Here is a 24,076-nt window from a genome sequence, read left to right as displayed (position 1 = left end):
CACTTTTAAGAAGTGCTATTCTGTAACATTAAATGGCTCTAAATACAGCCCCTAAGTCAGTGACATAGGACCAGGACGGTGACATATGTACAACCAGTGCAGGACTTGTGAAAGCAACATAGCCCATGGCTCAAGATCCTAACCTCAGCCATGACTACAATCAGTCTATCCAATGAGGCTGCTCCCACTTACCATGACTGCAGCAAGACTCCCCTCCCTCTGACACCTTGTTTCCTCTCCTGTGACGTTATGATGGCAAAACTTCTGTCCTTACTGCTTTGGGAAAGTGAGAGAAGCCCAATGCTACAGAAAGGAATTGGAGATAAGGTTTAATATCTCCTCCTCAACTCTATCCCCCCAGGAAATCTGTACCTGCTTAAATGGAAAATGCATAATCAATGAACAGATGGCACAGGAAGGAAATATGACTTGGACTTCTTTTCTTGGCTATGAAAGCTAGTAAAAAAGGTTAGCCAGAGCCACTCATCCTCCCAGCCCCATCACATACCCCTTTCAAGAACGAATTCTGCACGTTCTGTCCTTGTACCGATTAATTCTGTTTTCATGATGAATGAATGGTGGTTGTGATCCTTGCCAAAAAGAAAACCCCTTCAAATGATTATTCTTTAATAAAACTTAAAAGGCTCAAGCATGTTCATATGTTATTTGGAAAAATATGGTTAACAGAAGTCACCAAGTTGTAACGTCACCTTCACTTAACTAAACATGAAATCAACAGATTTGGTGGGTTCGGGCCAAGTCTTACCAGACAGGATTGTGCACTGTAAAGGCTACACCCCACCCACTGGTATTACTTGGCAAAGCTTGCTGGAAGCATCAACAGAGAAAACATAGACTAAATGAGGTTAGGATGGGGCTATCTTTTTTACCACCCTGCATCCTGAAGGTCTGAAGCCTGAAGGCCACAAGCAATTTGTGAAAGTGGTTCTGTGATAAATATAGCAGGAGTGTATTTGTGTGCAGCAGATGCTAAAGAAATAGGGTCTAATATAGGTTAGATGAATAGCACTCTGGAATTGCCTGTTTCTTCTCAATGGCTCCAGAACAGCCAACTGCAGAGGCAAACTTTCACACTGTAGATTTCTAAAACTGAGTAAGATGGTGCTCTTTCTTTTTTTCTTTTTCTTTTTTTTTCCCTTTGTTTTGTTTTGTTTTGTTTTGTTTTCTTTGTTTTCAGACTTCATCTTCAGAGAACTGAATTCAGTCATAATTGTTAGTTATTACCAGTGATCACTCTATTGGTAACTTAAGTTTAAAACAAACTTAAAAAAATATATCTTCTGGCTAATTTCTCTTTAGTGATACACTGTGCATGTATCAGTGGTAAAACTCATTGGCAGAGTTCACTGGACACAGAATTTAAGAAGTTCAACAGAATTCAATGTTAATTACCATGGTAGAGTCAGAAAGACCAAGGAAAAAATTCTTGTTAGAAAATTGCTTTGAAGTGAACCTTAAGACTGACAGGCAAAGTCAGACAGTCCAAATAATGCAAAAATAATATCTGATAAGAATTCATCTAAAGATTTTAATCACTTACAACTTTTATTCATTTTATTCTGAAAGAATATTTTGGAGAGTGAAATTTTGTTTGCACAGAAATCTAGGACATGTAGGGGTACTGTAAAATGTCTGCAGATTACATGCCCATGCTGAACTCTCTAATAGAATGTATTAAGTCAAAGAAGAACAATTATTTATGGTAAGAAAATTAATAAATGTGTGAAAACAAAAAGCAGTCTCCATTACAAATAGTTGCAAACAATCCATCTCCAGCCACTACTACTACTACTACTAATAATAATAATAATAAATAATGTGTATCAAATAATTTAAAATAAAACAAAACCAGGAAGAGCTCCTATTCAGTATTAGCAAATAAAATGTCATGATTTGTGATATATGACAGTCTCATATGATCTGAAAATTTAAATTCATTAAATTATTCCTCAGCACAACCTTTGCATTTAGCAATATGGTAATTCAGCTAATTCCATCTATAGGTGACTTTAACACTGGATTTAAAAATCCCACACACACAAATAAAAATAAAAAACTGCCTAAATACTTTTTAAGAAAGAAAGAAAGAAAGAAAGAAAGAAAGAAAGAAAGAAAGAAAGAAAGAAAGAAAGAAAGGAAGAAAGGAAGGAAGGAAGGATGGAAGGAAGGATGGAAGGAAGGAAGGAAGAAAGGAAGGAAAATGAAAGAAGGAAAAAGACTCTGCTGCAGAGTCTGCTGCATCTAATGTGAAGGTCTTTGACACTGACAAAAAAGGTGAAAAGGATACTGTAGTCCTGTAAGACAGGAAGCCAGGATTGTATGGTCACTGGAATGCAATACTGCTAGTTCCTGTGAGAAGTAGATGGAAAACATCTAAACTAACCACAGTTACAAACATCTGGATGCTCAGCTGCCCTGTTGGCTGAGAGGAAGCAGGTGCAGTTGTCCTCTTCGTTAAAACTAGCCTTATACTGTTCAAGGTGAATGTTACTGGAAGAGGCTAATGGCTCCCAGATGGAAACGTGACCAGTCCCAATGGAGTGGATAGGAGATTCCCATGGTCCCTGTCTGGATTTCATTGGAAGAAATGGAGCTCAGGTATTGTCAGACACAATAAGGATCTTGTCTTTGAAGATCATAAACCTTTCCATTCTCTCTTTCCTCAGTAGGCCCTCTCCCTTGAGCCAGAGAGAATCTCAAGAAGATCTCTGTTACAAGGAAAGAGACAGCTGGTCTGTACTTTGAAAGGCTTCAAGTACAGAGACGTGCAATGAATGGCAGGATGCATCTATTCAGAAAGCAGATTTTTAACCAACTACATTGTTTAGGTCAGTCAAAAAGGAGAAAAAAAAAAAAAGGTTAAATTGTACAACTGTATTCACTGGTTTGTAGATAGCACATTCTTTCTCCAAAGGTGACAATATTTGAGATGGCATATTTTAATAAACCCTATTTGTATGAATGAATGGGACTGCATGTGCAAACATTGAATGAAACCGTGTCTCGGGAACTAAGTACTATTGGTACTTACATTTCTGTAGAAGCCACAATTAAGACCTCATCAATAATAGTTGGTATTGTTTGCCTGTGTACAAATTCAAAATAAAAGATGCAGGGAAGGTCGATCAAAAAAGAGTTGGATTCAAAGCATCCATCTCTCTAAACAGGGCTTGTTTATCACAGGATACAAAAGTCAAGAAAAAGGAATACCACAGAAGGAAGAGTTTAAGTTAACACAAGAACACAAGAACTGGGTATATGAAATTGACCATGAGATGTAAGATATGGGATGTTAGAGTCTGCAGTGGCTTTCTAATAGGCATAAACAAACAAACCCCCAGAACATGATGCATAAGAATTTGAGAAGACAACGCAACACAAAAAATGTCTCCCCAGATAGCAGAGGACCAAACTGCCTTGCCTCAGAAGAACCATTCAAGTCCAGTTTCTAACCTTACATTATTCTCATAACTACAGGGCTCAGTTGTACCTTTTAGTTTTTTCCTTTCCTAAGGACTGTGCTAAAAGTCAAGATTTAAATGACAGCCTCTTCAAGGCTTCTGCTGTTTCCAGAGAAAATCAAGAATATAAGTGTAGACCTCTTTCTTGGACAGCTATCCACAGCTGAGGAAAGCAGAAGCACCTGAATTCAGCTTTGTCCCTCTTCTCTGGCAGGTGATGATAATGTTAAGAATGTTATAAGAATTTGGAAAAAGTCATGATATCTGACCGGATAACAGTGGTTAGTGAAGAGGTAAAGCTCAATTTTGAGGATCTACTCCTAGCTCAGAGAGGTATGCAATATCTTCAGCTGCCTAAGTTAATAGTTGTTTTCCATCAGAGTCAGAGTAGAGAAAGCTATTCAGGATAGTCATTAGCTTAATTTTGGATATACTAATCTGGGATACAAGACGCTCTTACTCAAGGCTTAGGTATCATTCTGCAGAATTTTTTTTAAACTTTTCTTGGCAGTCCGCAAATGTTCCTAGCATCTATTTTATTGTTTTGTTTTGGATTTCTTTCTCTAACATTTGGATGTAGACAGGACAAATATATGGATAATTTACCTCCAGGATATGAGCTTACAGCATCTGTTTTACAGCTCTGCTTTGCCATATTGCTCTCCTTGTGCATTGTGACATATACAGGTATACTGCAAGTAAAAGCACGAAAGGTAGAAATTAAAGCTAAAGTTCCTCTATAAAACATGTTCTAGCATGCATGTAATTGCCACAGAATAACTGATCAGTTGCTGAACAGTAATTGAATTATGTGACCTATTTTCTCATTCAAACCCTGACATACTTGAACTTGGGACTCTGATGGAGTTTGGTCCAATGCTCAAGGATACTAAAATCACAGCTAGTTAGCACTTCCAACAACCCCTGTTCTCTGGGCACCACTGTCACCTCACTAAAAGGCAGGTTCCTATATTCAGTTCGGCATGAGACCTCTGCTTTTTCCTCTGCTTTTTTTTCCCTCCTTCAGTTACACTTGAACTAAGAAATCCACATCTCTGGTCCTGCCCTAAATCTTCCTCAAAAGAGATGCCAGAAGTTTAACAGCCTATCATTAGTTTGTGTCAGCAAGGTGTTGTGAAAACACGAACAGTTCCAGACAAATGTTCCACAAATTTCTTAAAAATTACATTGTGCCTAACTCAGGACTGAATACACCAGTAGCTCAGAGAAAGGCCAAGACAAAGAAAATACAGACTGTTAGCAGTTATTTTCCCCTTTGTGAAATACGATACCTAATATTTTTCTTGAAATAATCCCTGGAAATTATGTGTGTGTTTTTACTTACCCTGTACAGATGGATATACCAGAGCAGAGAATTTATTAAATTATTCAAACAGATAAAATTGTTAGAAGATGTTGACCTAATCTCAAGCTTCTTGATTCATAGCCCCCTTTTTATCTTGGTCAGAGAAACACTCATTCACCTTACCCCAGTTAGTTGCTTCAACTGTATTTGTGTATTCTGCTAATATTCTCCCACTACTTTTAATATTGATGTGACTTCACCTTGAATACTGCATGCAGTTCCTGTTCCAAAATATAAAAAGAATGCTAATGTCTTTGAAAGCATCCAGAAGAGGACAATAAAGCTGGTAAAAGGGCTGGAAGGCATGTCCTGTGAGGAGAGGCCAAAGACACCTGGGTTTCCATTCTGGAGAAAAGAAGGCTGAGAGGTGACCTCAGTGCTCTCTGCAGCTTCCTGAGGAGGGGAAGTGGAGCAGGAGATGCTGGTCTCTGCTCCCTGGTCACTGGTGGGACATGGGAATGTCACAAAGCAACAGGGGAGCTTCAGACTGGAGGTAAAAAATTTCTTTGCTGTGAGTGTGGTCAAACACTGGAACAGATTTCCTAGTGAGGTGTCTGATGCTCCATGCCCTTCAGTGTTCAAGAGTCATTTGGACAATGCCCTCTATAACATGCTCTAACTTTCTTTTAACCCTCAAGTGTTCAGGCAGTTGGACTCAATGATCTTTTTTCCGTCCCTTCCAAATGAATGATTCTAGTCTTGTCTAGTCTAGTCTCTGATCATTCTTATTACAGTAAATTGAACAGAAAATGGTATTTTGGAGTTCTCTCACTTTATCTTTTTATGAGACTACTTTGTCATTCTCTAAATGAGCTGACAAGAATACATTTTAACTCTTTTAGCTCTTCTAGACAATATTTCTATTTTAGCTTCTCAATAATATGCTTACATTTTATGATAATTCTACTATTTCTGCTATTTCTGCTTCCACTATTTCTGCTTCCTACAAATTTTCTCTTGGGTTTCTCTATGATTCACTTCCATTTTGGAAGTGAATCATTCACTATCCATATTTTTTTCTACTCTGCTTTGTTGGCTTTATTGGCAGATTAATTCCTGTACCCTGCTACATGCTGGACTGAATACTGTTCCTTTTCATAGCATGCTTCACAAAGTCTGGAAGAATCCAACCTTCATTACCTTCCCTATTTCTGAGGTCAGAACTTTCTGAGTGTGAAACTTGTTTCTGTGGCTTGTGCATTCACAATCCTCACCAATAAATTGTGAACCCAATATTAGCTCTGACTAATCCATTGTATTGTGGGTTGTTACGTAAAGTACTCAGATCTGATTGAAATCAATGGGAACTTTCATTTGGCTTAGCTGATGGTAGATCAGACACTAATAAATAAATAAATATTTACATAACTTACATAACTGAGACATGCACACTCAAAATCTGTTATCTCTACTAGATAGTATAGTTTTGCTTAACAAAAAGTGTATGGAAAAAGGTAAGTCATAAGATGGTGAGATCTAGCATAGAGAGGTGTTCCCTTTTCCACTACAGGAATGAGAAATATTTCTAATGAGATGTCAGAATCTCCAGTTACTATTTAGTAACAGTAAATAAAAGCAGTAACAGCAAATAAAAGACTCCGTAGCAACACAAACATCGCGAAGGAAACCACAAAGATTCCTGATGCAATCATAAGGGAAAGAAAGAGGATATATACATATTAGAATAGCAGTTAAAAAAACTCACACATATGAAAACATTTAAACCTTTAGAAACTATTATTCATACAGAAATATTTGATTAGTATCATATTTAAACACCAGCAAAAAACATTGTCACATGGATTTTCAGATGAAAAGTATTTTTCCTTAAAATCAGAAGCTCCCAAAATCAGCGGTTTAACTGGAAAGAGTGAACCCTGAATGATTTCAGGTGCTGTAAACTGATAAATAATTACTTTAGCAAATATTGTTTAGAAAAGCTCAGAACTATGAGCTTTTTGTCCAGCAGGTGGCGAGTTTTCTTCAGAATTGCACTTTAAGAGAGGATTTTATGGTCTCGTCTAGTGCCCTGACGGTAATGTTCCTACAGTTTTTGCACACGAAAGGCTATCTGAAAGTAACCTTAAAGGCCTGATCTTAAACCACAAATAGCAGGAAGTTCTTAGTTAGGGCTGAAACTCTGTCAGGACTTTACGTTCCCCTTGGGCTGCAATATTACAGCATATTTGGTATTTAGGATCACCTGACGGCACAAGCTCCCTCCCCTCCTCCCCCATTAGATGACCTCTATCTCTAACACTTAAGCATAGCTGGGTATGATAGAAACTGGTCTTTCTGACTTGACTCTTAACTTCTTTTATTTTTGTGACTTTTACCTGATCCCTTGGACTTAATTATCTGTAGCTTCAGTAGGAATTTGTATGCTATCAAAAAGCTAAATCTAAAACCAAACTAAAACAAAAAAAATGTATATGATTTTTCTATGGTTCTGTAATATATTTAGAAATTGCTACAAACAGAAAAGATACTGTGAGTTATTATATAACTAAAATTCAGATTTCTTATATTATTTCCATAAACCCTCAGTTTAAGGTTGTTCTAAATAACAAAATTCTTGCTGGGTCATTATATATCCTTTAGTCAGACACTAGTTCTGTATTAGTCACAACAATATTTTGTGCTAAAATAATGTCTTTCCACTGAGTACAAACCAAGAGATTGAATCTACAGTGACACAATGATACAATTGTTAGATATTAATGTCACTGTAGTCAATCATAAAAACTTATATAGATTTGTATTGAGGAAAACTGGAACCCCACAACTGCTGCAAAGTTATGAGGTCATTTCAGCAGTGTATATGTCTGGAGTTGATAGGCCTCTGGTAGTAATTGTATTACAGAAAATATAGGGGGCATAGATGTGGTTTAAAGGACTAGGGACAGATTCCTCTGGATTAACAAGGTCCTCATCATGAGTGGTTGCCGTTGCCTCTGCCAGCTTAGCTTCAGAGCTGCAACTATTGAATGGAAAGCAGTGATAAGGTCTGGAGCTGGTCACCAGCCATTGACTACATATTTTTGCGTAGCAGGTGAGATGGCCCCAGACCATGGATCTTTTAATCCTGCAAGGGATTCCTCTTTTACTATACAGAAAGTGAAATTGTGGTGATCCCAAATATTCACTGAGGTAGTCAATGTCCCACACTTGTTTTTAAAGTTTTAAATTTGAACCCCACAGATGACTAAGTTCTGGCCTCCCATGAAGAATTTTCAAGGTGTGGGCACAGGCTATTTAAAATGTCACCCACTTTCTGAGCAGTAGCCTGTGGGTCAACAGATCTGAGCCACTGGAGCTTTCCCAAGAGCCAGACCAAGGCTGCAGAACAGATTTGCACAAAATCTTCATAGTCTTCAGCACTGCACATTTCTTCACTGAACTGAACAGGCATGGTAACTGGTGCATCAAAGACATGGAACTAAAATGCTCACAGCACTGGGAATGGGGTCGGAGTTCTGTGGTATAAAAATTGGTGTAATCTCCCCTCCTTCTACTGCATGTGCACTGAATGTGCCATTGTCTTCGAGCTCTGACACCCAGACTGTGCAGGTGAGAAGATATAAGTACTGACAGCTGACTGAAAATAGAGCTCTGATTCACAGCTTATCCCAGGATCTATGCAGTGAGCAAAGCCAGAATGAGATCCCAAATGATTAGGTTATAAAACTTGGAGTCCTGTTTGTATTGCTGTCTCCAGTCCTGTTAAGCCCAAAGGAGATGCACAGATGCTGAGCTGCTGCCATTAAAAGTGTTGCTGTGGTAAGTTCTAGGAAAAGTTCTCCAAATGTTTCTTGCACAGAAAAGGTTTCATTTTTTACTGGTAACAAGATTCTTGGCACGTTGTTGTATCATCTATCAACTACCACAGGTATGTAATTTATTAACTACTGAAGACAAAGCCTGATGAGAACAGAAAAAAAAAAAAAGAGAAAAAGAAAAAAAAATATATATATATATATATGCCCCATTTACCTTCAGGTAATGAGCTGAGATGCCTAAAACAGGTATCATTCTCTCTGGTATGTGCCTGTGTATGGTCAATCTTAAATAAATAAATAAATAAATAAATAAATAAATAAATAAATAAATAAATAATGTCTTTGCAGAGTGGCAATCATTTCAGACCTCAAGGTAAGCTGGAATTAGTACTTACTTCCACTCTCTGAAGACTCTGGGAGCTCATACTCCTAAAATAGGAGCATCAGTGTTATTGGAAAAGCAGCACTTTTAGACTAATATACAGGTATCAGAGAGGTCATAGAATGAGTTTCTTTTACCTTCAGGAAGTGTTGGATCTGCTGTAGGTTGCTAGCCCAATGTCACTCTGATGAAATCCCTAAAGGAAAGAGTAAATTTGTGGAATCCTGATTTCAGTCATGGGATTAGCAGACCATGGAAAGCAAATGTTGCCTTTATTCCCCCCATATTATGGAGTCTTCCTTTAATTGTTAAATATAGTGAATATGAGTCTTATCATATCACATGATATTAAGAAAATAATAAATCACAAGGTAAAAGTGGCTGACATTCCCTGAATCAATATACATGTACCCCTAACTCTATCAGGTATACTATAAAGCTGTCTGTCTTTATCTCTGTCTCTGTTTGCATACAAAGGCATTTTCCTTTTCTACATGTGTATTTGTGTGTGTAACTATGTATGCAATTCCTTGCATTCCATTATTTTACCACCTAGAAAAAATTCTTTCACCTCTGTGAGTTATAATTCTTTTTGATCCTTTTCCATAGACCAGCCTGGAGTTGATGAGTGGGAGGATACCCCTACCAAGTTTCCAGGCTAGCAGAAATGTATATATCACAGCAGTAGAGAGAGGGCTTTTCTGTAAAACATGTGGCATAGGCATAATCCACAGCAAAATGATGTGATGTCCAGGCTTTGCTGGCATTCCAGTTGAGTGTCCCAATTCACACCGGTCTTTTTCTCATAGGCCCATTCTTAGCTCATGTCACCAAAACCTTTGGTTCCTGTGAGGTCATTAAATCCTTACTCATTTTCCAGCAGATATGGGAATTGCATGCAAGCAAATGCAATGTACACAAATCATTCCAGCCACCCTTGCATTAAATGAACTTTTTTAAGAAGCTGGTTTTGACCTGATAGAATATAATGGTTTCAAGGGAACCATATAGCCATTACAATCCATCATATAAATGAATACTTAGGGACACCTAAATCCAAAGATTATTTGACTGTTATATATATACTTGCACTGAGGGGGCTGGAGGATAGACCCCTAAAATCGGCAGTGAAAACATCTGTACCTTTAGGAAATTCTTCTTAAATATGAGCATGTACATAAACTTTATCAGTTTTCCAAAAAAGAGAAGTTCATTTTAAATCAAAGTGACCCCCAGCATCAAGTTACATTTTGGATATATTGCTAGCAAATTATCAGTTTAGAAAAGCAAAGTATTTTAGAAAGATAAAGGTATTTTATGACCAGTACTGATTGTGGACTCAGGTTGCTCTATAACCTGATGCTTTTTCACGTGTTATTGATTATTATGTACTGTACTCCTTTAACATCTATGGCAGATACTGTAAAGCTAAGCAAAAGCAAGCAATATAAAATAGAAAAAAAAAAAACAAAAAACTCCAAACTCTGCTTTCGCTTCCTTTTGTTGCTCTCTTGTAATGTAAAAACAGATAAATGGTTTCCTCTTTCAAATACAACAAAAAGAAATGACTCCTGGGAGGAGCCCTAGGATGCCAAGTTTTAGCCTGGATTGAATTTTTATGACCACTGTAAAAACTCCTGAAAATAGGAAATTATAATGGAAATGCTGACTCTCACTGCAGCAGTGTGAGCAGAACCACCACGGCATTATTAGTGATCTAAAGGGGCTGGAAGTTAAAATGGAATCATTTACACAACCGCCTCACACCACTTTGCAAACAAGGGGTGGGGGTGGGGGGAGATTTTGCACTTAATTAGTTGCTTGTGAAGTCCATTGTGATTCTTAAAGAGGATAAATCCCATATCGCTCCATTCCGTGCTCTGGCTTTTCTTTCCCAGTCTGCAAAAGCTGCTGGCAGAGAGTTCTGCCCTTGCTGGGTGACCAGTCCCCGATGTGTAAGGGGGCACGGGGCCATGCCATGCCGTAACTCCTTGCACAGACTCCAATTTAGACTTTCACAGGGCGGCTGCTTAAGCGCCTGCGGATCGCTCCCCGTCTGCAGTAGCTCGCTAGCGAAGGGCAGCAATATATTAACGCGCTGGGTCACATCTCAGCACCGCACTAAAAATCAAGCGAGCAATTCCCCCTCGCTAACAAAATGGAGATGCTCCAAAGTTTGCCTTTGATTTTCACTGAGCCCTAGAAGTAGGAGTTAAAAAAAAAAAATAGTAAAAGTTGGCAGAAGAACGCTTTATCCTCATCTGTGCCGATTTGGGTTCGGGAGGGCGGGGGTTGCTATCACAAGGGTATGTACTCTGCACTGCGGGAGCAGCTTCCACCCGCGTTGTTTGCTGCTATTCCTCCGTGTCTTGTCATTAGCAGTTAAAATAATAAGGCTTCGTGGGACCTGAGCGGCCAACCAGGGGTCGAGGAGAGGCGGGGGTCACTTTCGGTAGGGGGGTACCGGAGCCCCCGGGCTCCGCCGCCCCCTCTCTCCGGCGCTGCGGGCTCAGCCCCGACGGGCTCTTTCCCATTCCTGGCCCTTTCTGCCTCTCTCTTCTCCGACGGAAAATCGGAGCCCGGTTTCTCCGGGGGGGCGGTCAGAGCCCGCACTCTTAATCTTTCACCGCGGTCAACAGCAAAACCGCAGGAAGGGGGGAAAAAATCCGGCAAGACGAAGCAGAGCAGAAATATGTGTATATATATGCCCCAGGTGGCACTGAGAAAAAGAGGTCCCGTCTCCTGGGGCGCTTGCCCGGAGAGGCATGAGGACAAGGGGGGGGACGCTGCGGTGCACTTGTGCCTCCTCTTTGCCTCCGGGGCTGGCTCCATCCCTCTCCGGGCAGCTCCGGGAGCGAGGAGGTTTTGGAGCCTCCGCTGAGCCCAGGCGGCTGCTCCCCGCTCCCTTCCCCCGGGAGGTTTGGGAACTGCAGGGCTGCCGACCGGAGGCAGCTTTGACCGGCCATCCCCCACCCACCCCCGCGTTGCGGGGGGCGAGATGTTTGCTGGGCTCGGGGAGGCGAAGCAACCCTTGAAACCCTCCGAGCTACCAAAATGTCCCCACCCTGCCCCGCCGGACCCGCTCCTCCTTGCGAGTTTAGCGAGGCGCCTGCGGCTGATGCTTCGCAAGTGGCATGGTGGTTTCTGCTCAATAAAAGCTTTTCCGAGGGGCAAGCGCCGTTCCCTGGTGGGGAGAAAATCCCAGAGAAGCAAAAGGGAGTTTTATCCCGCACATGGCTACGGGATGGGGCCGGGAATCGTTATTTTTCCAAAGGTCAAGCGGGTCCCGAAGGTGAAGACGGGTGCCCCGGCTGAGGGAGGGAAGAGGAGCATCAGTGGGGCTGCTCAGCCCCCTCGCAGCACGCGTGTAGGCGAATCCGGGGGTGCCCGGCATTCGCGCGAGCTAAACCCAGAGGAGGAGCGACCCCCGGTACCTGCGCTGCGCAGGATTAGCCCTCGGACCCCAAACTCGTTGAAGACGAGGTGACGAGCGCAGCCGGCTTCGGGCGGGAGGGAAGGAGAAATGCCCTCGGATGCGCTCCCCGTGCCTCACGTCTGCTCCGCAGGTGGGGCTCGAAGCCGCACCCCCGGTACCGGCCCCGGCCCCGGCTCCGCGCTGGTCCCGGCGCTGCGGGAGCGGAGCGGGGAGGGAGCCCCGGCACGGTGCTCCCCGCAAAAACGGGGAGCAGCCCTCAGCGGGGGGGGGCTTCACCTGGAAGACAAAGTGGGGCAGGATGGGGACGGAAGCGGGGATGGGTTTGGGAAGGGGATAGAGGTGGAAAAAGGGATGGGGGCTGCGGTCTCCCCAGTCACCTCGCAGATCTCTCTTGAAACGAATTGGATTTCTCTGTCACGTCTAAATCCTACAAACGTGGCTGGATTTGGGAACAGATGCCTTCACTTTTTACGAGTCTCTTGAAGTTGTAACATTCCTAATCGACAGCAGATCTTCGCTGTGGAAAAGCGCAACGTATTCCCTGCGTGTCAGTGCTAATAGTGGTTTTGTATCCCGTTCCCGGTATTAGGTTCCCCACCGTTACAAGTTGACATAATGCAAATTAGCAAGGGACATCATAAAAATCCATCCGAGAATAAAGGTTTTGGAACAGCATATCCTTCATAACTTAAACACCAGATATTTAAACCAAATGCACTTAACAAGACAGTTAACCTGAAACTTCAGTTCAATCGCCAGTGGGTTGACAAGTCCAAATATTTTTATTTTTTAACAAATACCTATATATCAGGCTATACGTTATCCAGGCAGCCTTCAGCTACAGCTTCCAGTTATACTCTGGGGCGGAATAATATCCTAACGATCCGCTTTGATTTTAAAATATTTTCGCGTGGGAATCATTTTCTGCGTCTCCCTCCCCCCCCCTATACGCCGAGATCTTTTACTGCCCTTTATTTCTATGTTTAAGTATTTATTCTGGAGTGATGGTTTCTGTAACTGGAAGTGCATTTTTTTGGTTCCTTTGCAAGCAGCACGTGCAGGTATCATTGCTGTTGTTGTGTTTACCATCTCAAGTCGTCTGCTACTTTTATAAAGAGAATTGCATGTTTTTTTTTTTTTTTTCTAGTTAATCCAAGCGCCCACCCCCAGCTATACAAAGAGAGAGAGTCTTCCTCCGGGAAAATAGAAATGTCCAGTTAGAAGGGTGTATCTCCTGTCTGACTCCTGGCTTAGGGACACTTGGGGATCTTACAGTCGTGTTCTGACAACAGGACTTGAAAACTGTTTTTGAAAAGGCAAACTTATTCGAAGGCATCGGCTTACAGCTTCGGCCACAGGATGACACTTTTGGCATTTCGATCCCCAGAATAGAAATAAAAGTGCTAGCTTTGGGGAGGGGTGGAGGTGGGAGGACAAGAAACATTAAATGGAATTAGAAAAAAAAAAAAAAGAAAGAAAAAAAAGAAAGAAGAGAGAAAGGAAAGAAGAGCACGAAATGAGAAAGAACTGAAGAAGCTGAGATGGGGGAACGTCTTTGCTTTGCCTCTGCCTCATAAAAATGCCACTCGTTTACAAAAGAAGGGAACGAAAATCTCTCCTGCCCAGAGCAGTGAGCAGTGTTAGACCCCAGACTCTTCCCTGAAACTGGGATGTTTTGGAGATGAAATTGCAATGCTAGGGCTTATTTCTCCACTCTGCCATCGTGTTTATGAACACTTATTCTCCAGGATGATAACGCGATGGACAGTTGCTTTCTTGTTGCCGCTTTTTATTTTTTTTTAAATTTATTTGTTTGTTTGCTTTTCCTTCTCAGATGGGCAAAAATCAGTGTAACAACAGCAGTGACATGAACAATAAAAAAACACGCGCGTGTCCCTGAGCACGGTACCATGTTATCCTGACGGATCTGTCTTCGCTAACGTATTATATTACCCTGGTTCCTCGGGACAATGTAATACACCCAAGCAATTTTTCCCCCTTCACGGGTCTAGAGGAGTGTGAATGGATGGATGAATAGTAAAACAAATAAGCAAGGAGATTATGGCCTCAGGATTAATTATAAAGCACGTTTAACCCTTTTTTCTTTCGAGGGCTCTTTTGCTTTGCCTGCTTCTCCCGGGAAGTAAGATCCCCGCGGACCTATCAGGCCTCTGAAGCGAGGGCTCCGCGGGACTCCGCGCACCGCGGATCCGCGCCTGGGTGCGGGGTGAGACGGTCCCGGGCCGCGGGAGGAGGGACGGGAGGAAAGCACCAAGGTCAGGGGTGCCGGGGGGAAAACGGGGACCGGGAAGGAGGCTGGGGCGGGGGGAAGCGCTTCCAACCCGGGGGTGGACTCCTCACAGGTAAGTGCCTACCGGAATCGTCCTGCGGACGGCTCCAAAGGGGGGACAACAACTTGCGACCCCCTGAATCCTCCCAGAGGGAGCAGAACCCTCCCTCCTTCTACCCCACTTCCCCCCCCCCCTTTTTATTAAATTATTTTTTCCTTCCTTTTTTTTTTTTTTTTTTTTTTTTTTTTTTTTTTTCCCCCTCTCTGCGCAGATCCCGGCCGGTCGTGTCCCGCCGGGCGGCGGGGAGGGGGCGCAGCGAGCCGGGTGCGGAGCGGTGCGGAGAGGCGCGCAGCCCGGGCGCAAGCAGCGCGGCCGCGCAGCGCCTCCGGGGAGCGAGCGCATCCCAGAGCCTCCGCGGTGCTGCGCTGAGCCGCCCCGGGGTTCCCGGGTTTCTCCGCTCCGCGGAGGGGTCCCGAGAGTAGCGGACCCCGGGGAGATGCCCCTGGGGGGGTGCTGCGGGAGCGGGGCCGGGGCGGGGAGGAAGAGATCACACGTTTGCGGGCTGCGAGCCCCGGGCTGCTGCGCCTGCAGGAGAAGCGGGGTTGAAAAGTTGGTTCTTCCCAGCCAGAAACTTTCTCCCTGCGTGCGCATGCCCGGAGTCTGGTGGGAGGTTGAGGGGGGAGCTGGGAGGGGGGGGTTGAAATAAGGAGGAGGCTGGAGGGAAGGGATCGGTTCAGTCTGAGCTCGGCTACTCCCGGGCGCGTTTGCACTCCGGCACACGCTCACGGCGCCGGGAGCGGGAGGAGGGAGAGCACCTCCGTCTCCATCAGCCAGAGCACCTGGACACCTGGCCCCGCTGCTCGCTCGGATCTGCCTGTACCCGCTGGAGGAGCAGTGGGGTGGGGTGGGGAGAGAGCTGTGCCCCCCAGGGCCAGCAGAGACACTGACCTAGCCAAACTTTTTTTTTTTTTTTTTTACTTTTTTTTTTTTTATTATTATTATTATCTTTTTATTTTACCAGCTCCAATTTAGCCCAGGATCTTTTAACTGCTGCCAGCGGTGGAGCACAGATCGGGATTAGGTAAATAAAAAGAACAACTCGTTTTGTTTGGTTTTTGTTTTGCCAAGCCTCGCGGGTTGGGGATATCAATCCAAACACCTCCTTTTCTCTCCCTTCTTTCTTTCTTTCTTTCCCCCCATCCTCTCTCATCATCCTCTGGATGGTGCAGAAGTGGGGAGATTCTGGTTCACGTGAGGAGAACTGTTCTCCTTGGGGCGGGCAGAGGGCTGGGGGAAGCCTTCACATGGGGCTCGGATATTTTGATGCTATTTAAAGGTTTGTCTTCCCCTCTCAAAGTTGTTTATCCCCCCTTGCGGAGGAGCTGTGTTTTTAACCCGAGCTAAAAATGACACATACTAGCTGCAAACCAGAAGTCTGAAACCAGAAGTCTGAAAGTCTGAATGTCCTTTATGGACTTGATCATTCAGCTTCTCCCTCGATTTCTTTCTTTCTTTCTTTCTTTCTTTCTTTCTTTCTTTCTTTCTTTCTTTCTTTCTTTCTTTCTACTCAATTTGTAGTATTTTAGGGTCTGAGAAGCCTTTCCTGTTTCTTCCCAAGGCCATAACAAAAATGGATCTAATGTTTATATTTGTCTGAATGGATCAAAACAAGTTCTATGTAGGGAGAAACTGGGCTTCTCCAGAGGCCGAGCCTATAAACTGTCAGTGCAAAGCCGAGGATTAGGGTACAGTTGTTATTCCTGGCTTTTGGGAGGGAAACTATAAAAAATCGAGCGTAATACCGTCAAGCTGCGGGAATTGTCCGATAAAACGCAAGCAGGGCGGGAGGCTGAGAGCCGTCTCCCGGACAGGTGCACAATGGGTCCAGTTCAGCACGACCCAAGTCAGTGGAGGAGAAGGGCCATCCCTTAAACCAGCGGTGGGCTCGGGACCCGAAAGTGGTAGGACGGCGCCGTGCAGCTCCTCTCCCGGAACCCGGCCGCCGGGTGGCCCGGGACGGCTCCGCCTCGGTCTGCAGGGCCTAGGGATGCGCCTCGGTGCCCCGCCGAGGTGTCACCGCCAAGGGTTTTGTCCACCCCCCGTGGCAGAGTGTGCCGTGGCCGTGGGGAGGCAGAGGGAAGAAATCCAGTTTGCTGCTGGGAGAGAGGAGGGACGCTTTATTCGTGCGTAGGGGAGGCACCGGGCGTCTCTGGGGAGAAATCGAGAATGAATCCCGTACTGGGGGGTGTGCGTGGGGGTGGGTGAACAGAATACACACAAAAAAACTCCCAACCCTCTTAAAAATACTTCTGCAGAGAGCGGGCTGCGGAGCCTGGCCGCTGCGGCCACCCCGCCGGCACCCACCCAGCTGCGCTCCCGCCCGTGGCCCTCGCAGCCACCGGCCCGCGAGGATGGGGACCCTGTTTGATTTTATTATTATTATTAATATTAATATTTGGTTTGGTTTTGGATGAAGGCTGCCCCGGCCAGTGTGGTGATTACTGGTGCAGTCGGACCCTGGTTATTATTGTTATTATTATTACTGCGAGGCTAAGATCCACCGCATTCATCAGCATTCGCAATGGTGGTCTGGCGAAACTTGTCAACACTGATTTCGTGATAAAATGTGAATGATGATTTTATAAGGATTGAGCGGAGATATCCAAGGCACATGCTGACTGAGTCCTTCCAGTCCTCATTAATGTTAGCAATTAACTCTTTCACGCTCAATTAGCCCCGAATAAACCCGCTTTAATAGATTCTGCACACTTCATTAATACTTTGAATAAAACTGTGCTGAACAATGCACTGTATTCCTCAAGAACACCACACTCGAACAATGCGGAGCGAAAGGGCAATTTCATTCCCTTTCTAGCTACTTTCCCAAACACAGATAAATTGTAAGCTCTATTTCCTCGCTTAAACGGATAGGAAGGGAAAATCTCGTCCCCCAGAGGGGACAAAATGAGTGGCCGACCTGGTGGCAAAATGCTGCACAGCGATGCGATACAGCCGAAGGGACAGGGCTACCAGACTTTAAAGGGGTCTGGCAAAACAGGAGGACTCTTCCTGACAGATGAACCTGATTGCTCTAGTTTGAGGCTATCCCAGGAATGCAGCATTTTATGCCCGCTACTTTATCATGTTTGTAAAAATAAGCAACGTTCTCAGGGTAATTTACCTCCTCCATTCTCCCATGTGGAACTAATTAGCAAACCTCATTATTTATGAGTCAGGTATTTAATGTAACAAATATCCCTTTCAAAGGACACATCGGAAATTGATAATTCAAGGTAGAAAGGAAAAATACTGGCTAGCACAAAGTTACCTAAAAATCCATTTAATTTCACTTCTTTCTATATTACCAACTAAAGACGGCTGATTTCATTTATTTATTTATTTATTTATTTATTTATTTTGCATATAGCGGTGGTAGAATGTAGTCTGGAAGGTTAAGATTATAATGGTCTTAAAACAATGGCAACTGGACAATAGCATTACCGTATCTTCAGACAGGACAAAGGGTAAGAAAACTGGAGACAGATGCAGTCTTTCAAGTTTATGATCCTATTTTTGCAGCATAAATTTATCTTGGCATGAGTGGATTTTGTTTCAGTCAGAACACAAGTGGTTTGTTCTTAATTACTCACCGAGCAAGTTTGTGTTAAAATATAAAACCTCGCACAGTTTTATTGTGATGGGGGAACTGAAGCAGAGAACTCGTGGGGTCTTCTTTTAAAAAATAAAAATAAATAAATAAATAGAAAGAAACCCCGATAACGATCTGTTTACATGAAACTGAATTAAAGGTGGAGGTGACACCGAAATCAAAGAAACATTGATCTCTCTGCGGGCAAGCGGGAAAGCGGAGAATTACTGTGCTGTGAAACACTCTCGCTTTGATGTCCCGAAGAGAGGGGACTTCTTTATGAAATACTATGAAATACTCTGGTTCTATATTTTTTGACTATCCCGGTCGCACAGAGCAAAAGTGTAGCTTACATTTCTGGAAGAGTGCCAAGAAACTTGTAGTAACGTGAACATTCTACTCTCACCTTCTATTTCTCCTCTCTTCCCCCCCCCCCCCTTTTTTTCCCCTATGTTCTTTTTTTTTTTTTTTATTTTATTTTTTATTTTTTTAATAGAACTGTTTTAGCAAAGGAAAGGAAAAAAAAAAAGCGAGGGCACTGGATGCTATTACCAATCAACCGTATTTGCTTTTGATTTCTACCCCCTTCTTCATTTGGAAAATCGAAACTGATTTTTATTTTTATTTTATTTTTAATTTTATCGGGCAAGAATTAATACAAATTCGCTTAATAGATTTTTGCTTGTACATTCCAATTCAAATGTTTTCTGTTGATCCAAAGAAAGACAGGAATAAGTCCAGAAACTAACTCAGTTTGCAATAGCGTGTTTCATGCTTGAGAGATCTAGGAGTCCCTGGCCAGGAAAACAGGCACAGAGCCTTTGTGACATACAGAAACAGACATTTCAGGTACCCAGACAAGAGTGTTTTCCATGTACTTTGCTCTTGGGGTCATCGATCGAGTCATTTGTGCTGCGAAGTGGACACGCCTAATGTAAGGGCAGCACTAACAAAATAAAAAGCATTTCCCCAACTGAAGAACAAAACTGGTTGGTTCACCAGCCCTAAACAGTTAAAAAAAAATATATATATATAAATAAAGAAGAGGGAGGAGAATATAATATGTTAGGTTTTTGATCAACTACTATCTAAATTGTATCCAATTAAAGAAAGCAAAATGTCACACTCTCTTATTCTGGGTCATTGCGATGGAATTCCACTAAAGTTTGAGTCTCTCTTCCTGCTGCTGATTTATGTAAAGCGGTGTGAAAGGTGGACATGGTGTACAGGGCCGCTCAGAGTAAGTTTCTTGCTCTCACACCCTTCCAGTCACAGCTCCTCAGTCCAGGCTACAGCCCAAATATAAATCAGATTTGTTTCCCTGGTCATTAGAACTCTTCTGTCACCAGTGCTTCTCTGTCCTGTTCCTCCTATCTCCCCAGCCCGGGGAGACAACCTTTGCTCTGCAGCACTTTGCTGCCTCCTTTTCTCCAAAGGGGCTTCACTCCTCCTGTGGGAATGCACCTCCTCAGGCTGAGTGCCCCGGGGATCCTACAGGGACCCTGTGGGAATCTTGCAGGGATCCTAAAGATACTCAGCAGGAGCCCTGGACAGGATTTTATGGCACCCTGTGTGGATCCTGCAGGGATCCTATGAAGAATCATATAGGCACACTTGTGGGCACTCTATATGGATCCCATAGGAAAGGAGCCCCACTGAGGACAAATCCCGGAAATCACCGGGAGAAAGGAGCATAAGCTCTGGGATGTGGAATAAGGAGGCTCCCAGGGGTGCAGGGATGCGGTGCTTCTAAAACCCATGGGTGCTCTCTCACACCACAAAAAGGGTAGGCTCTGTCCCCTCTGCCAGCCCTAAGGAGGCTTCTCCTGCCAAATGGTTGACAGCAGCCAGGGCTGTGCTGAGTGCTCAGTTTGCAGGCAGGGCCAGATGCGCCTCGATGCTGCTGTCTGGTAGCATTTTCCCCTCCGCCTTGTGGGGTGGAATGGGTAGGGATCTGGCCCAGAGTAGAGGCTGGGGGCTTGGCAGGACCCCGAAACATAGAGCAAAGTGGTGGTACCCAGTCAAGAGAAGGGCTGTGGCCCTGCGGCCCTGCAGCTGGTGGGCTGGGTATTCCTGCGGGTAGGGTCCCTCCAGCCGTTGTCTTTTTCCCTTGTGAAGGGCTTTAATTAAGCGACTGCCTAGACTAGGACATGGGCTTAAAGCCAGGCACTTCCCCCTGGGGAGAGCAAATGGCACTTCAGATTTGTCACCCAGAAGCAGCATTTTCCCATTTCTTTTTGCAGTATATAGACGGAGAGCTGTTGTTTGTTTCTTTTTTTTTTTTTTTTTTTCCCCCCAGGATATTTTAGTGTATTTTCTCTGTTTGAATGGGGGAGGATGTTTAGTTCTGAGCACCCTACCGCCTCCACCACCCCAGAGGCAGAGGCCTGGCTGAGGGAAGACCATGGGGAGATGAGCAACCAGGAACTAAGCACCCACTCCCTGCATAAACTCAACAGTCAGGAATAAAGACAATTTTGGGAGACAGACCGAGTGGGCAAAATCCTACCATTTGAGAAAGGCTGAGGGATACCTACTAAGGGATTTTTAGTTTTGTTGGAGAACATCTACCTATATGGTCCAAAATATTATCTCTTGCTGTCTAAGTGCAGATGTTCATCAGGGGCATACCTGGCACACAAGTGCTGTTGAGGGAGTGAATGACTGCAGATGGGGCATACCCTCTGTGTGTGATGGGTGGGGAGAAGGAGACTCTGGAGACCTGTGGGGATACACTCACAGCCAAGAACTGGTTGGGCCTCTCCAAGTCCAAAGCAACTTCTTCCTGTGGCTTTGGAGAGGGGAATTAATAAAGGATGAGGTGAGAAATACCCATTTCTTTGTATAAATCTACTTCTTCCTCTTCTCTTCCCCGTTTTTATTTTCCAGATCTTTTCCTCCCCTGTTCCCAAGATCCTCGTCCCAAACAGCCACCATGGGAAGTAAGACTCTGCCGGCCCCAGTGCCTATCCATCCTTCCCTCCAGCTCACCAACTACTCCTTCTTGCAAGCATTCAATGGGCTTCCCGCTGTGCCCTCTGATCACCTCTCCAACCTCTATGGCTTCAGCGCCCTTCACGCCGTACACCTGCACCAGTGGACTTTGGGGTACCCAGCCATGCATCTGCCTCGTTCCTCCTTCTCCAAGGTGCCCAGCGTGTCGAGCCTAGTGGATGCACGATTCCAGCTGCCCACCTTCCCACTCTTTCCACACGTCATCCAGCCCAAGCAAGAGGCTACTAATGTGACCCTCAAAGCCAAACCTCGCTTTGATTTTGCCAATTTAGCAGTGGCTGCCACGCAAGAGGACCACTCTAAACTGGGACAGGTGGACAGCCAGGGCTCCCCCCCAGGGCTGGGGTCTTTACTTGAGGTGACTAAACTCTCTCCAGAGAAGAAACCCACACGGGGAAGGTTACCTTCCAAAACCAAGAAGGAGTTTGTGTGTAAATTCTGTGGCAGGCACTTCACCAAGTCCTACAACCTTTTGATCCATGAAAGAACCCACACCGATGAACGACCCTACACATGTGACATATGCCACAAGGCCTTCAGAAGACAGGATCACCTGAGGGATCACAGGTAACTATTCTCCTTGCTGTTTTCCCTTTGTATCTGTGCTTTCCCAGTTACCCACCTACAGTTGTAAAGGTGCTTGTTAGAAAGGTCGCATCCCCAGTCCCACGGCAGTGATCCTTCCATGTTTTTCTCTATTCAGTACTGGTAGAGAAACCCAGAAAAGTCACTTTGTAAGACAAGCCTGTTGTACTCACCCACCCTGCAGAGATGACTTGCACAGTCTCCTTAGCTTCCACAGATATTTTCACCCTCATTTTGCACCCTCTACATTTAGATCATTTAGAAGTGTCATGAAGACACTAAGTCTGGTGACCCTAAAGTTAGAGGGAAGCTCCTTGTCCCTAAGAAGGGCACCCTTGTGCACCTCTGACATCGCCCTCTCTTCTTGCCCTCACAAACAGTTGATTACCCTAGTGTTGCACTCTGGTGCTCTCAGTCTCAGTGGTAGGTGTAAAAATCTCCAGCATGTTTTCCATCAAGTAAGATCACTGCTGAGTTCAGGCCAGTTGTTTCTGACATCTTGATTGTTTTTCTCTTCCTAGATATATCCATTCTAAAGAAAAGCCTTTTAAGTGTCAAGAATGTGGGAAAGGATTTTGCCAGTCCAGAACGCTAGCTGTCCACAAGACACTGCACACGCAAGTAAAGGAACTGAAACCTGCCAAACTTAAGTGCTGAATTTCCAGCTTCTATGAACTTTTCCTCCCCTTCAGACTTTACACCAAAACCAGAAAAAAAAAAGAAAAATGAAAAAAAGACAAACTAAACAAATCCTGTCAGGATGGGAGCACAGAACTTTGTGTTTGTTTTTGTTTGTAGTTTAAAAAGAGCAAAATCCCCCCTGGCAACCCACTTCTTCAGCCATGGGTTAAAATGATATTTGGCATTTAAAATATACATGAATGATGCAGAAAGTGCTATGTGATTTGTGTGGTTTTGATAAACTTTATGCCAAAAGGTGGTGCTCACGTGTTGGACAGGAATCTGTTTAAAACCAAACAAAAACCCACCAAAAAACAAACAAACAAACCAACAAATCCACAAAAATACTCCCACAGAAAATCCTAACAACCCTCCACCCCACCTGAAATCGTAGATTCCAAAAGTATTACTTAAAAAGAAAAAGAAAAAAAAAACTCTTATTTTATACTTTTTTTTTTTTTTGACTGTATAAAGCTTCTTATTTTTACACTTCAGGAAATACAGAGAATTCCGGAAGATGATTAAGAACTGAAACTGTGGTTTCTCATCACAGCACCATTAGAACAAGAAGGGCGACTTGCTATTTTGTTTTCTTAAAAGGAGAAGAAAATTAATGTTTGGAAATGACCTAAAACTCTCAAGTGAAGAGTCCTATAAAGTGATGGAAAATGAATCCAGATCTTAGACCCGCAGGTCCCTGGTATCAGGACAAATCAGTGTTCTTGGGACATGGAGACCTTTATTTTTGCCTTGCGGTCTAGTGTGCTGCAAGGAGGTTTGTAATGCGTGGACTTATTTAAAAAATCCCAAAGGAAAGAAAGATGGCAATATGTCAAACTGATGGTATGCACAACGTGGTTTTAGTGGTACTTTAAAGTCTTCATGCATCTTGATGAGACAGAACAAATCTCAACCTGAGAGCATATTTTTTTAAATGCTGGCTTTCTGAACAGTGTATTCAAATTAAGAGACATTCCAATAAGTTTTGTTTATTAAAAAAAAAAAAAAAAAAAAAGTTGTATGGCTGTTTGGCACTTTATGCTGATTATTGGTAATTGACATTTATCACTGGATTGTGTGTGTTTTTTAAGTATTAAAATAAATCGTTATTTTACAGGCAAGTCTGCACGGACTTCATATGTGTTCATTTGGTTTCAGATCTCCCCCTTACCAAACCCTCTCTATCAATATTCAGAACTTTTTTTTTTTTTTTCCAAGTGAGCTTGATATTTCCTCAGTGCTTGTTTCTACCAGTCTTGGAAAGTCTGTATTTTTCCTTAATGCATAAACTTTCTCCCTCTCCTTTTTTCCTTTTTTTTTTTTCCTTTCCTACCTCCCTTTCCTCCCCCCCTTCCCCCCTCCCCTCTCATCCCCCCCTCCTTTTTCTTTTTTAAAGGCTAACAAAAGTAA

The 24,076-nt window shown here is 43.6% G+C and overlaps 1 protein-coding gene and 2 long non-coding RNA genes across 3 annotated transcripts; 2 read left to right on the top strand and 1 right to left on the bottom strand.

Moving 5' to 3' along the window:
* Positions 1-9,022: 9,022 nt before the first annotated feature.
* On the bottom strand, positions 9,023-12,521 carry LOC110351865 (uncharacterized). Its single transcript, XR_002399864.4, has 3 exons — positions 12,444-12,521; positions 9,147-9,205; positions 9,023-9,056 (listed from the first exon to the last, which is right to left on the bottom strand). It is a non-coding gene; the product is annotated as an uncharacterized lncRNA (long non-coding RNA).
* LOC140002259 (uncharacterized) lies at positions 11,842-14,545 on the top strand. The gene is made up of 2 exons (XR_011808585.1): positions 11,842-12,575; positions 13,593-14,545. It is a non-coding gene; the product is annotated as an uncharacterized lncRNA (long non-coding RNA).
* An 888-nt stretch (positions 14,546-15,433) lies between these two features.
* On the top strand, positions 15,434-23,787 carry OSR1 (odd-skipped related transcription factor 1). The gene is made up of 3 exons (XM_038177249.2): positions 15,434-15,817; positions 21,275-21,967; positions 22,507-23,787. Exons 2-3 carry the CDS (start codon positions 21,321-21,323, stop codon positions 22,640-22,642), a joined length of 783 nt encoding a protein of 260 aa, XP_038033177.1. The 5' UTR covers positions 15,434-15,817; positions 21,275-21,320; the 3' UTR covers positions 22,643-23,787.
* Positions 23,788-24,076: the final 289 nt, after the last annotated feature.

The sequence above is a fragment of the Anas platyrhynchos genome, chromosome 3, assembly GCF_047663525.1.
Source record: "Anas platyrhynchos isolate ZD024472 breed Pekin duck chromosome 3, IASCAAS_PekinDuck_T2T, whole genome shotgun sequence".
NCBI classification, from domain to species: Eukaryota; Metazoa; Chordata; class Aves; order Anseriformes; family Anatidae; genus Anas; species Anas platyrhynchos.
Note: the sequence above shows the minus strand (reverse complement) of the source record. Positions and strands in the feature narration are given on the sequence as shown.

Coding starts and splice junctions, on each gene's coding strand:
- OSR1 (XM_038177249.2), top strand. CDS start 21,321: ATGGGAAGTAAGACTCTGCCGGCCCCAGTGCCTATCCATCCTTCCCTC. Junction 21,968..22,506: donor GATCACCTGAGGGATCACAG/GTAACTATTCTC, acceptor TTCTCTTCCTAG/ATATATCCATTCTAAAGAAA.